Source organism: Schistocerca serialis, chromosome 6, assembly GCF_023864345.2.
Source record: "Schistocerca serialis cubense isolate TAMUIC-IGC-003099 chromosome 6, iqSchSeri2.2, whole genome shotgun sequence".
In the NCBI taxonomy this organism is placed as follows: domain Eukaryota; kingdom Metazoa; phylum Arthropoda; class Insecta; order Orthoptera; family Acrididae; genus Schistocerca; species Schistocerca serialis.
In genome coordinates, this window is record NC_064643.1 from 410,916,470 (window position 1) to 410,931,985 (window position 15,516).

General features: G+C 41.1%; 1 protein-coding gene across 2 annotated transcripts in view; it reads right to left on the reverse strand.

Moving 5' to 3' along the window:
• Window positions 1-15,516, reverse strand: part of LOC126483758 (ral guanine nucleotide dissociation stimulator-like 1) — a 579,195-nt gene that overhangs the window by 32,608 nt on the left and 531,071 nt on the right. For both annotated transcript variants that reach the window (XM_050106903.1, XM_050106902.1), the window contains exons 9-10: window positions 14,458-14,622; window positions 2,794-2,934 (exon numbers count right to left, since the gene is read on the reverse strand). In XM_050106903.1, coding sequence (XP_049962860.1) covers window positions 2,794-2,934; window positions 14,458-14,622 — 306 coding nt within the window. The remainder of the gene's footprint in view (window positions 1-2,793; window positions 2,935-14,457; window positions 14,623-15,516) is intronic.

Sequence of the window (15,516 nt, forward strand, 5' to 3'; positions counted from 1 at the left end):
CAAGGTGAGATTACCCCACTTGCTATCATTCTATTCCTTATAATAATCTTTTCTTATTATTCAGCTGATTGTGAGTATACAAATGTGGTGTATACTATGTATACATGAAATGAGCAAGTTCTTATTTATGCAGCAGTATTTTATGTAATCTCATTAATAATATCAAAATTTACCAATTGCTGATATTAGTGCTATATTTACATCAAAATCTATATCCACATGATTGCTCTGCAATTCACAATTAAGTGCTTGGCAGAGGGTTCATCAAAATGCCGTCAAGCTATTTCTCTATTGTTCCACTCTCTAATGGTGGGTGGGAAAAATGAGCACTTAATCTTTCTGTGTGAGCTCTGATTTCTCTTATTCTATTATGATAATCATTCCTCCCTATGTAGGTGTGTGCCAACAAAATATTTTCACACACTGAAGTGAAAGCTAATGACTGAAATTTCATGAGGACATACTGTCACAGTGAATAATGCCCCCTCCCTTTTTTTAATGATTGCCACTACAATTCACATATGATATCTATGGTGCTCTCCCCCCTTATTTCACAATAGCACAAAATGAGCTGCCCTTCTCTGAACTTTTTCGATATCCTCCACTGATCCTGTCTGATGTAGATCCTGCACCGCACAGCACAGCAATACTCCTGAAGAGGACATACAAGCATAGAGCAGTCAGTCTCTTTAGTAGACACTTGTTGCATTTTCTCATTGTTCTGTCAATAAATCAAAGTCTTTGGTTTGTTTTACACACAACATTATCTACATAATTGTTCCAACTTAAATTATTCATAATTGTAATCCGTAAGTATTTAGTTGAATTTACAGCCTTTAGATTTGTGCAATTTATTGTGTTACTGACATTTAGTGGATGCCTTTTGGTACTCACGTGGATGACATTACACTTTTCATCATTTAGAGTCAATTGCCACTTTTTGATCCATACAGATGTCTTGTCTAAATTGTTTTGCAATTTGTTTAGATCATCTGATGATTTTATAAGGCAGTAAAAGACAACATCATCTGCAAACAATCTAACAGTGCTAATCAGACTGTCTGCTAAATTGTTTACGTAGATCAGAAACAGCAGAGGGCCTACAGACCTTCTTGGAGAATGCCAGATACTACTTCTGTTTTACTCTATGACTTTCCATGAGTAACTATGAACTCTGACCTTTCTGATTGGAAATCGTGAACCTGGTCACACTGCTGAGATGACAGTCCACAGGCATCCAGTTTGATTAGAGGTAGCTTGTGAGGTACGGTGTGGAAAGCCTTCTGGAAATCTAAAAATATGGAATCACTTTGACACTCCCAGTCAATAGCTGTGTGTTTTCTTCTCTTTTTTAAAAAATTTTGTTAACTAAGAGAAATTAGTAATAAATGTTTTCACCACAACATAGTGCTCGAAAATTTATGTGAGATAATCAGTATTTCTCAGAGGATTGACACCACTTCTTAGAAAGCCCCAATTTCATTTTTTGAAGTGTATAAGGGGCATTCAAAAAGAAACAAGCCAGAGGCATAATTACAGAAACTAGTACCTGTATGTTAGAAGTATTGACCCTGCCTGTTGAGACACTTGTCCCACTGAGACACAATGTGGTGCATGGCTGTCTCATAAAATTACTGGGGCTGTGATTTTAACCAGTTCCGCATGTACAGCTGGACGTCGTTGTCCGAGGTGAATCATTTGCCCCTCAGAGCCTTTTTAAGGGGTCCAAAAATGGTGTAATCACAGGGATAGAGGTCTGGACTGTATGGATGGTGGCTGAGATTCTCCCATTTGAATTTCAGCAGGAATGCCACAACTGTGTTGGCCATATGAGGCTTTGCATTGTAGTGGAGCAGAATGAAACCACGGGTGAGATTGCCTAGTCATTTAGATTTGATTGCCTGGTGAAGGGTGTAATTGCTTGCCTTTTTGTGAAATATAAACCCAAATGGAATCAAAACTGGTCATCACACAGATGTGGCTTAACAGAAATAACTGTGCCAATAAAACACATTTAAATCCAGTATTGAATTGTGAGGTCACCATCTAAGTTACTTTCAGGTTATGAGTGTTTAATTCCACATTTGCCACTTTGGAATTTTAGTCCACAATCAGGTTAGTACACTTATATCTTGTATGGAAATAATATTTTCATGTACATACCAGTTAATAAATTTACATAAAAAGCAATAATGTTTTATGATTCTGAAACATTTTTTTATGTGTACGCAGTTTTTTATTAGAAACATGACATGCATTGTTTCTGGATAGCCCAATTTTTGTGATGCCTATATTGGTATCAAACTTTGAGATTACCTATTATCACTTAATTAACATCAGGTTAGGCAGTTGAACTCGTACTGTTGTCATCTGTTGTAATGCCCATGTACATGTCTGAATTTCATGTGTGTGTGTGTGTGTGTGTGTGTGTGTGTGTGTGTCGAACAGCCCAGGAATAGCAAGACACTGATCCAACATTTGAGTGGAGTGGTTGTAGAAAACATTGGAAACACTATGCACCTATTGATTGGTACATACTATGAGTTCATAGAACAGAAACAGATTAGTACTCAGCAGCTTTCAAGCTTTGATGACTCTCGTGCTATGCAATGACGAAGTCCTCTACAGTGCCCTTCACTTTTATCAAAGCTTTTTGGAATTACCTAGAACTTAAATCCTAGAATCTGTGCATCACTGTTTTCTGTCCTATTCATCACATGATGAATTAATGTACAGTTCAGGTTCACTTGTCATAACTTTCTATTTAATAGCATTTATGTTATTAAAACTCACCTGGGCTAATACTTCAAATTCCTTTCTTCTTTTGTCAAAATTTATAAGACCATCAGCAACTGTGTCTGGTATAGCTGTATCTATCATTGTGAGATCAGTCAAAAATGTGCCAAGATATGGAATTGTCCCATGGCTTATACTCTGAAAGAGGAAGTAGACAAGTTTGTAGATGTAACACCACATAAAGATAATACAACTTTTCCAATTTTGTCCTAAAAACACACCAAACTGTAAACTACTATGCACTCAATCATTTTCTTTCATACAACTTCAGATACATATCTCCAGATAGCAAACATTTTTTGTTTACAAATTGGTGGTAAATCTAGGATAGAATACAATTACATGTGTGGCAGTAGATCATGATCACATTTGTATATACAGAGTGTGCTATTACAGTAGTATGTTTTATCAGAGAGAATGTACATGAATGCTGCAAGGTATGTCTGTAAGAAACATTTACTTTGATATTAAGCACATCCACATTTACAAATTGTAATTATGTGCAATTCCTGATTACCTCTCAACTGGTTCTGTGAAAAACAGGTGTCTTTTAGTGTCATTTCATCATATATTATACAAGTTGTTATTCTACTGGAATAAATATTCTTCAGTTACTTGCACACATTGATCAGTAATTCTACGATATATTTTTATCTTGCTTTTACTAGTTTTATTATTGACTACTGCTCTTCATTATCACGTTGTGCACTATCACATTAGTACAGCCTTTTGTGAACACTTAATTATTTGTGGTATGCTAGATCAGTTTATTTTATCTTTCTTAGTGCTCTGCTTTATGATGTCGTGACAGGTAGCCTTATTATGCATTTGTGTGGCTTGTATGCACCGGATTTTGTACGGTGTGGTTCCAAAAGTAGCAATTTTCCTAATATTAAATGCAACTAATGAGAAAACATTTTTTCAAATATAAAATAGAAATGTTTTAGTACTCTGTCTTTGATTGTATATAGTGTTGCTTTATTTATAACACACCCCCCCCCCCCCCCCCCCCCCCCCCCCCCCCGTCTCTCTTCATCATCTGGTTCATCTAAATCAGATTGTACATCAGAAAATACTTCTGTTGGAATAGAATTTAAATCATCTGGTGGTTCAGGAACCGGCATATCTACACCATGCCCTACTGGTCGAGTGGCAGACAGAAGGTTAGGGTAGCTTATTGCCTTCTTGTTTTTCGAATTATGACCAGTAATATCAACACTGCGAAAGTAGAAATCATTGGAATAATTTCTTGGCTGCCTCCATATCATACAAACAGCAAATCTAAAGGCTTTTTTCTCCTTTTTGGACAATTTTCTTAGATCTTCAATGCACGCATAACATACCTTATGCAGCGCCCAAGATTTATCTTGATCACCAAGTTTAGATCCAAAGTATGATAGATAAATCTTTTTCACAAAGTCTATAATGTTTCTTTGGTATTTTTTAATCACAAATCCGCCACAAATATAACAAAAACAGTCAGCAGAATTTTTACAACCATGATTAGACATTGCACTGAGCACATGTACAGGAAACGGGAAAGTGAGGATAGGTTGACAGTAAACAAAACACCATCTGTTAACACAAAATATAGAATCGACCTCCTTTTGCCAGCAAATGTTTTTCAGCAAAGCTACCAATATCATCTACATTCATTACACCTCCTTTCTGAATTATTTTAACTATATAAAAGCTGTTAAATTCTTTTAAAAGTCGCTTAATTTAATAAATTTAACTATAAAATGTGAAGAAATGGTGGTTGATACAGTTTTTTAAGTATCATATTTGGATTTCCCACCCTAAAAAGCATAATAAAAAGGTATTTTCAGCAAAAAAGTTTTTCCATCATTGGCCTGTGTTGTTGACAATTATTATTTTGTACATCTATCATTGAAAGTTTTATAATTACTGTTATTTTTACTGTGGATCATAGAGGGCATTTCCTACAGCTCAAGTGCTGGGATCAATGTCAAAAAATGCATCAAGAAGTGATGGGACTACTTTTAGGGCTTTACTGATGTCCAGTAACCATCATAAGATTTAATGTGTGATATCACACCCACTGTGTAGCGTCTATTTACAAAGTCTGTGATGCAGTTGTCAATTGTTCTGAACAGGCAGCATCGTGATGATGGTTGCTATGAAGTTAACAAATCCACCAATAAGACTATGGTGAAAAGAGCAGATAAGCAGTTGTTAGCACCCTACTTATACAATGAACAGATTTCACTTATAGTCCAATCAAAATTACTTTGCAGCTGACATCTGTCAGTTGCCACTACAGTGTTGCCACATCCGCTGCCGTCTATTGCTCAGTTATAGGCAATACACAAATACGGTTGGTCCCTTCACAAAATAATGCTGTTAATGTGTAAAGCAGAACAACTTTGGAAGTAGCCCCTATGAGATACGATGAAAATGCAAGATGCTCTGTCAACAGTTGATTTTAAGTACCCACTGACTGAACTGCAGCATATGATGCATTTTGTAGCCCTGAATTTCAGCTCATGTTCTGACCTAACCACATCCTTGTTATGTGCAATGTATCCAAGAAAATGGCGATGAACAATCTGTGGCAGAACTAAGGTCATGATCACTTTCTTCACAGTGATTAAAGATAACCTCTATGGGCAAATGCAAGAAAGAAAAAAATTCAGTTTCAACACTAGAGGCCAACTGTAATTTCTTGCATCATTGGTTACCTGAGACTGACCTCACATTGGCTACACAAGTGGCTGTGTTACCAACCAATGAGCAGTTCTAATTGCACTTGGTAGGTGATTATAGGCAACACAGGCAGAGTCCAAATGAAAAAAAGAATGATAGGATGAAAAAATAAGAGCAAGTAAAAAAAGACAGTATAATAATGAAAATGAAGCTGCAAAGTATTCAAAATTAAAAATTACATTTAAACTAATTAATTGAATAAAAATAATAAAAAAATCACTGTACCTGGCAAGATCTGAACTTACGATCTTCTACATGGTAGGTTTATGTGCTAACGACTGCACTACACCAGTCCTCCGCATTATGGTGATATATTTATCACTATGATGGCCCAGTTACAATGACGATTTGTAGCCTTCAAGAATTTGGCTTCACGCAATGCTATGCAAAGCTTGTCTAATGTAAGCCATTTCTGTGCTTATAATAACTGTATATGTGATGCTGAATGCCATCTTTTGCGAAAGGATCCAGAAGTGGTTGGTTAGTGCTGTGTATAAAATGTGTGTATGTTGTGGCAGTATGGCAACAGCGAATGAGTCAGGCATGATGAAAACCACACTGATTGGAGGAAACCAGTTCCAACCCTTGAAGTGTCAACTATCAGGTAATATTAATTGGACTATAGTTCCAATATGATGGATGTAGAGGAATTATAGGTAATGTTTAAACTGATTGTAAATTGTGCTTTGAAATAGTATGTAGCAAGTAAGTGGATTAAGGATGTAAAGATCCACTGTGGTTTAATATCAAAATTTGAAATACTGGGGAAGCTGAGTGTTATAACCTTTAATGACCAATAATTGCGTGGATATTCAAACACACCCACTTAGAAACAATAGCTGGTTACATAACAACAACTTAGTATCTCTTATTCAACTGCCGTGCCGTGACATGCGGCCGGCGCCGTTCGTAGCTAGATGGCGCTCCCGCGCTCAGCCGAGTTGTGGAGCGCCTCTATCGCCGTTTGCGCGTACTGTCATGGCGGCACTGTTAAATGTCGTGGCACTGTCACAACACTTTTCCCCCCTTGAAAAAAAAACAAACTCACTTCCTTGGAGACATGGACAGTGCGGAGACATCCATGGCCTCTTGTGAGGCCCTGAGAAGATCCCGCGGAGAGACACGAGAGTATGGTCGAAAATGTCCAGGACGGAAGCTCGTGCATGGAACGTGCCTCCTGGACGAGATGATGGGTGAAAACTCCGGAGCAGCATCCATAGGTGTCGTGGACCTGGGGGTGTGCTCCAGCAAGATGGGTCCTGGAGAAGGCGGCGTCGCGAGTGGGGCCGGTTCCGGCGTACTCAGAAGCGGTAGCGACGTCTGCTGCATCAACATGTATGGTTGATCGGCAGCAGAGACAGGACTGGCTTCTCGGGCTGCTGGAGGTGAAGGAAGGGGCAGTGGCACCGGCGTGGCCACCACTCGTGGGCGCATCTGGTCATAATGGTGAACAACCATGCCGTCGTCCGTACGTATTTCACAAAGCCGGTGGCCAAGAAGAGCCTTGACCACCCCTGGAATCCATTTAGGGCGAGATCCATACCCTCGTGCCCACACACCGGCGCCCACCGAGTATTTTCCCGCACTAGGGGACACAGCACAAGGCCTGACAGGGTGAAGCAGGTGCAGTGGAGTGCGCGGTTGGCGGCCATGCAAGAGTTCAGCAGGGCTGCGATCACCCAGAGGCGTGAAGCAATAAGAACTCAGAAATTGCAGCAGAGCATCATCTGTGGAAAAATCACTAAGGAATTTTTTCATCTGGCTTTTGAAAGTGCGGACAAGGCACTCGACCTCCCCATTCGATTGTGGATGGAAGGGCGGTGCTGTAACATGACGAATCCCTTGTCCAGTACAAAAATCATGGAAAGCCTGCAAAGAGAACTGAGGGCCATTGTCCGTGATGATCGTGGATGGAAGACCTTCTAGCGCAAAGATTTTGGACAAAGTCAGCGTCGTCACCGCAGTGGTGGGCGACGGACATCGAACAACAAACGGAAACTTCGAGAAGGCGTCAATCAACAGTACCCAATAAGTACAGAGGAAGGGGCCGGCAAAGTCAGCATGCACCCGTTCCCATGGCTGCGCCGGATCAGGCCACGGAGAGGGCAGTGTACGAGGTGCAGCCAGTTGTTGAGCACACAGACCACACGCAGCAACCATGTGGGCGATGTCCGAATCAATACCGGGCCAATAAACGCGCCTGCGGGCCAGGGACTTAGTCCGAGAAATACCCCAATGGCCTTCATGCAACAGTTTGAGAACATCTTTGCGAAGAGAGGCTGGCACCACGACCCGTGGAGATGCGCCATCCGTGGCCAGAAGAACAACACCACCACGAACAGACAGACAAAGGTGCAAGGCATGGTAGTTGCGAAGAGGATCCGATGCCCAGCCCTTGGTCCTGTCCGGCCAACCCCGTTGAACAAAACCAATCACCTGACGCAGGACCAGGTCCCGTGGAGTAGCCGACGCGACCTGCAAACCTGTAAGTGGAAAACCCTCAACCGCACGACGTTCTTCCTCATCAGTGTGGAAACAGAGTAGTTCATCATGATCGAAAACCGGGTCAGGGCCCATCGGCAATTGTGACAATGCGTCAGCATTGGCGTGCTGGGCCGTGGGGCGATAGTGAATCTCATAGTGAAAACGAGACAAGTATAAGGCCCAACGTTGCAGGCGGTGAGCTGCCTTATCCGGAAGTGACACCAATGGGCTGAACAGAGAGACCAGCGGCTTGTGGTAGGTGATGAGGTGAAACTTAGAACCATACAAAAAAATGCTGAACGTTTTTAGAGCATAAATGATAGCGAGCGCCTCCTTTTCGATTTGAGAGTAACGCCATTGCGCATCGTTGAGGGTCTTGGAAGCATAGGCAATGGGTCGTTCCGACCCATCCTCATACCGATGGGCGAGAACAGCCCCTAGGCCATACTGTGACGCGTCAGTCGCCAGAACCTAGTGCTGACCCGGACGGAATGTGGCAAGACAAGGCGCCAATTGCAAATAAGCCTTCAGGCGGACAAAAGCCTGCTCACACTCGTCTGACCAACAGAAAGGGACATTTTTGCGTAACAGCTTATGCAGAGGATGAGCTACCGCCGCTGCGGATGGAATGAATTTATGATAATAAGCAATCTTGCCTAGAAATGCCTGAAGTTCTTTGACTGTAGATGGCCGGGGTAGAGTGTTAATGGCCACAACGTGCTGACGTAGAGGACGTATACCCTCACGGGACAAGTGGAAACCAAGATACACAATGGAGGGTTGGAAGAACTGTGACTTGTCCAGATTGCACCTCAACCCAGCCGAATGCAAAACCCGAAACAGTGAACGCAAATTGCGAAGGTGCTCCTGAGTGGAGGCCCCCGTGACAACAATGTCATCCAGATAGTTTATGCAGCCGGGAAAAGAAGCCATGAGCTGTTCCAAAAACCGATGAAAAATGACCAGCACGCTAGCGATGCCAAATGGTAACCGCTGGTACTGATACAACCCACAAGGAGTGTTGATGACGAGAAATTCCTTGGAAGAAGCATCCAACGGCAAGTGATGGTACGCCTCCGATAAGTCAAGTTTGGAAAATAACTGGCCCCCAGTGAGCTTGGTAAATAACTCCTCAGGATGGGGAAGATGATAAGTGTCAATGAGGCTTGAGCATTAACAGTGGCTTTAAAATCACCACAGAATCGCAGACTCCCATTTGGTTTAGAAACCACCATGATTGGCGATGCCCATTTGCTGGAGGTAATAGGAAGGAGAATCCCTGAAGCTGTTAACCTGTCTATCTCAGCCTTGACAGGTGCACGCAACGCCACCGGAATAGGGCGTGCCCGGAAAAACTTAGGGCGAGCTGTAGGTTTAAGAGTAATGTGGGCTTCAAAATCCTTGGCACGACCCAGACCAGCAGAGAACACGGACGAAAATTCAGAACACAATCCATCCAGCTGTTGATATGGAATAGCCTCAGATATGAGGTGTACATCATCATCATCAATGAAGAACCCGAACAACTGGAAAGCATCATAACCGAACAGGTTTTCAGTGCCCGCATGATCCACCACATAAAACATGAGGGGCCTAACAACAGACTTGTAGGCAGTGGAAGCATCAAACTGGCCAATGATAGGAATTTTCTGTTTATTATAAGTTCTCAGATTTCGCGTAACTGGAGACAAGGGAGGGGAGCCCAACTCCAAATACGTGCAACAATTAATGAGAGTTACTGCAGAGCCAGTGTCCACTTGCATGCGAATGTCTTTATCCAGAATACAAACAGTAACAAACAATTTATTTGTTTGAGAAAGCACACAGTTAACATCCATGTCCGATGCCTCGTCCTCGGCGACAGGAACTTTAGGGGACTGACACACAGAAGCAATGTGGCCTTTTTTCCTGCATGAATTACACGTGGCCCAACATTTTGGACACGCGGCCCTGTCATGCTGTACGAAACATCGTGGACAAGAAGGAAGTGCGGAACGAACCTGCTTCTGTGGTTGCTGTTTTCGCTGAGAGCGTTGCGGCCCACAGCATGTTGTTTATGCGAGTGAACCGCCACCACATCTTCATTATCCTGTGAAACAGGCAAATTGTCTGTGTCGAAAGTTGACTGTACAGCGCCTACATCACACCACGCGTCTATTTGCGCGCCAGCAGCGTAAGACTCTTCAAAGGATTGAGCGATGCTTAGAACTTCTGACAACGACGGGTTTGGCAGTTGTAGGGCATGTTGCCAAACTTCTTTATCAGGAGCAAGCTGTAGAATAGCATCTCTAACCATTGAATCAGCATAAGACTCATGATGAGTGTCCGTGATAAACTGACATTTCCTACTCAGACCATGTAGTTCCGCCGCCCAAGCCCGGTAAGATTGATGGGGCTGTTTACGACACCGGTAGAACGCCACGCGGGCGGCAACGACGTGGGTGTTTTTTCGGTAATAGTTAGACAATAAGTCACACATTTCTTGGAAGGACAGAGAGACAGGTTCCCGCAGAGGGGCTAACTGAGATAGCAGCTGATAGATCTGTGGGGAAATCCAAGATAGAAATAACAACTTACACATAGGAGCGTCGACAATGCCAAAAGCCAAGATGTGTTGCCGCAAACGCTTCTCATAATCCTCCCAGTCTTCAGCGACCTTGTCGTAAGGAGGGAATGGAGGCAGAGAAGAGGAAGACAGACGATGAATAAGTGATGTCGACAATGCCTGAATAGCAGCTGTCAGCTGTGTTTGTTGTGCCTGAATAGCAGCCGTCAGCTGTGTTTGTTGTTCAATGAGTGCTTGCATAAGCTGTTCCATGTCTGCCCCATCACAAACACACAAATCCACAACACAGTGAAAATATCTGACCTCGTCACCAAAAAGTGTTATAACCTTTAATCACCAATAATTGCATGGATATTCAAACACACTCACTTAGAAACAATAGCTGGTTACACGATAACAACTCAGTATCTCTTATTCGACTGCTGTGCCGGGACATGCGGCCGGCGCCGTTTGTAGCTAGGTGGCGCTCCCACGCTCAGCCGAGTTGCGGAGCGCCTGTATCGCCGTTTGCGCGTACTGTCATGGCGGCACTGTTAAATGTCATGGCACTGTCACAACACTGAGATTGTAGCACTCTTGGTTTAAAAGTAAATGTGGAAATAGTGGAAATATTGACAGGTGGAAGATATTAAAAATTCATGCACCTAAAAAAAAAGAACCTTACACCATCATGCCTTAGGATAAGATTTCACCAAAAACCTGAAAAAAATTTGGTCCTACATAAAATAACTATGCTGTCCAATCATTTGTTAACCAGTCTGGTGTAACAGTAGAAGACAATAAAAGGATAGCTGAAATTCTAAATTTTTCGTTCAAGAAATTTTTCACGTACATACTGTTGTCTGATGAGATTTGAAACTGTGATCTTCTATGTGAACAGATTCCCATAAAAGTCACCCAGATTCCTATAATGGTCGCACAGATTCCTGTATGGAAGACATCGTAATGGGTGCAGAGAAGCAACAGAAAGATTTGAAAACAAATAAGTCACCAAGTCTGGATGGAGTCCAAATTCAGTTTTACAGAAAGTACTCCGCTGCACTGGCCTCTTACTTAGCTCACATTCATCACAAATCTTTTGCCCAGCAAAAAGTGCCAAGCAACTGAGGAAAAGTGCAGGTGACTCTTTAATATAAGAAGGGTAAAAGAAAGGACCCACAAAATTACAGACCAATGTAACTTTGCAGCAGAATTCTTATACATATTCTAAGTCTGAATATAATAAATTTCTTCTTTCCACAAATCTGAACAGATTTAAAAAGCATAACTCAGACAGAACTCAGGTTGCCCTTTTCTTGCACAGTATCCTGCAAACCATGGATGAAGGGCAACAGTCAGATTCCCTATTCACATATTTCTGGAAATCATTTGATGTGGTGCCCCACATACATAACAGGTTCCCAAATATTAGAGTGGCTGAAATACTTCTTAAGAAATAGAAACCAGTAAATTGTTCCTCAGAGACAAGGGTACTGAGAAGAATGGACCAGGGAAGTGTGACAGGACTGTTCTTATTCTCTATACATAAAGTTATCCGATTGATGAGCAGCCACCTGTTTGCTGATGACACTGCAGTATATGGCAAAGTAACGTTGTTGAGTGATTATAGAAGGATATGCATTGACTTCAACAGAATTTTTATTTAGTGTGATGAATGACAGCTTTCTCTTAATGTAGAAAAATGTAAGTTAATGCAGATGACTGGGAAAAAAATCCTATTATGCTCAAATAAGTGGTTCAGTGGGATGTACCCTCTGCCATGCACCTCATGGTGATTTGCGGAGTGTAGCTGTAGATGTGTATAAACATAGCATTGCAAATCTATGAAATATACTAAATGAAATGAGCACATAAGGATAGTAGTAGTGAACTTCAATTTATTGGGAGAATTTTAGGAAAGTGTAGCTCTTCTATAAAGGACTTGTGGATCTATTCTGAGTACTGCTTGAGTGTTTGGTATCCTCACCAGATTGGATTAAAGCAAAGTATTGTAGCAATTCAGAGGTGTGCTGATGGATTTGTTACCAGTGTTTTTGAATGACCTGCAAGTATTACAGAGATACCTTGTGAACCCAAATGGGAAACCTGGATTGAAGACACTGTTCTTCTCACAAAACAGTACTGAGAAAATGTAGAGCACCAAAATCTGCAACTGACAGCAGAATGATCCTGCTCAGCGAACATATGTTTTGCTTAAGGACTGTTAAGGCAATGTAAGAGAAATTAAGGCTCATAGAGGTATATAGACCTTCGCGTTTCCCTCAATCAATTTGCAAGTTCGATGGAAAGGGAATGACTAGAAGTGGTACAAGGTACCCTCTACCATGCACTACACAGTGGCTTGCTGAGTATGTATGTAGATCTTCATATCAGTTAGACTTGTGCATATCATGCTGTTACTAATTAGTGGCAGGTGGTTCTATGGAGTGGTGATCGTGGTTCAACATGTGGCATTCCGAATGTTTAGTCTGGTCTAGGTGGATGCTCAATGAATAATATTTACATGAGCTTTGCATATTTTGGGAACAGTTTTCAGTTGGACATTTTCTGTATCGGCAGAGTATGTCCTTGTCTCTGCAACTACAACAATTACAATGGGCTTCAAAGAAAAATGAATGTGTATGCTAGAGTGGCTTTTTGAAGTCTATGGAATATATTTGGTGTCTGTTAGAATAGTGGCTATTAATTTGGAGTCACAAAACCCACAGCAGTACGAGATAATTTGAGGGATCCACCACTCTCATTGCGAGTCTATAAGAACTAGTTTGTTGAGCAAATATATTCAAATGTTTGTTTCTGCTAACACCAGCTAATGGTCAATATAGCTTTTAATATTGGACAATGTGTTGGCCCTATTCTTTTATATCAAAAGAAATATTGTGTGTTTTGACCATTGTCTCCATGGTATATTGATTCAATAAAAAGAAATAAAATTTCTGAAAAAGACATTTGACAAAATTCTGTGTTTAATAACATTTTATTAAAACTGTTTTTATTCAGTTTATCCTGAACTGACACACGAAGTGTCAAACGAGAAATATTCTACAAGGATTTACCTTCCACTTGAGCCCCAACAAATGAGTTTATTACTAGAGAACCGAAAATATTGCCATTTAAATGCAGAAATAGAGTTTTAACTTTTATGGTCACTAGACTGGGAAAGGTGAGCTAACATGTTGATTCATCTCTGAATTAGTCCTTTGCTCACGAAAGGACATGGAAAAATGGTAACTCATTGGCTTCTTTTCCTCCTGAAATTATCCTGTTTGCTCTAGTTAATTGTTTGACACTTGTGTATTTTTAACTTTGTGGTTGGTTGCCCTTCTTGCAGCCACAGCCATCAGTTAACTCTTACAGGATGACAGTCATGTGTGCCACCTGCCTCTAAATCATGTAAGTTAATTTTGTGTGTTCCATTATATCTCTGTAGAACAGACTTGTCTCCAGGTTGAGAAAGATACAGCCATGATGTGCTGCTTGTGAGAAGGCAACTGTCAGTAGAGTGGATTGCTGTAATTTACATGGACCCAAACCCACTCATCCTACCCAGGAGTGAGCTGGTCAACTTGGTTTCAGAATTAGAGACAGAGGTCTGAGGAATAAACTTACAGATAGTGGTCTTTTTTATGACTCAGACGTTTTGCACATTGACCTAAACTCTAAAACTTTTTGTCAGAGCTGAAAGTCAAGAATAATGTTTCTAATCAAGAGTAATATAAAAAACAAAACCAGTGCAAACACCGAACGTGGACAGGTATTTGTATGTGAGTCTCTATACTTATTAATGCATATGTGAACTACTGTATTACCATGAAATCTTTTGGATTCAAATGCTAGACTACAATTCACCATTAGTAAGATGATGTAATACTGCTGAAACATACTCCACTATTATTATGCTGCCGCTGGATTACTTTTTGTAACTGCCTGTCATTTTCACCAACTGTGTCAGCAAATTTTGCTGTTCCTTCTCGCATAAGTAGTTCACGCTGAGCCCACTGATTATTATCCTCACTAAATATCCTGGCTAGTTCTTCAAACAGTTCCACCTGCAAGAAACAAACCAAAAAACTTCAAGTATGACATTAAATTTAGAAGCTCACTGAGTCAGACAGTAAAAATGTCAATAAAATTTGTGAAGATGGTGCTGTATAGCTACTAAGTACTTAAGGAATGTCTTAGTTCACTACCAAGGGCTGCATACATAATTATTCATTATATTCGGTTTCAGTCCTTAGATCAACATTAGGAAGCTTAAAGACATTTTAACACTCTAAGCGCCAAGCCCGTAAAATTTACGGGCCTGGGATCGCGCGAAAATCACCAAGCCCGTAAAATTTACGGGCCGCTACATTTAATTTCATTCAAAACACTGCAACGTTATTTCTACGGGTTTGGCCAGCGCTATACGTTTTTCAGATGTTTATTAACAAAATGCGTCCATAGATGTCACGGCAGCGCTGTAATTCATGTTAAAACTTATCTTTGCGTTCTCAGTCTGTATATCATTCAGTTGTTTGTCATCATGTTTCGGCGCGGTTTATCAGACGCAGAAATTGCGGATTTGATCAATCATAGCGACACTCTGGATAATGTAGAGAGTGATTCAGACGATTCTGAATGCAATGGTGTGTTTGAAGGTACGTATTTCCGAATTTTCCACGTAATTGTGCAGTACGCACATATCTGTTGAACATGTGTAAACGATGTATGTAGTTACACATAATGTGATATTCTTTTTAGAAGACGAGATTGATGACAGTTTGTCTTCAGATGAAGACGAGAATGATGTTGAAGGTGTTGCTTCAAATCCAGCAGCTGTGCCGTATCCGAAAGACAGTGAGTGGACTGCAGTTGACACCTACCGACCTCTGCCTGTCAACACGACACCCAGGCAGATACTAGTGGATATTGATGAGTCGAGTTCTGTACTGGATTGCAGT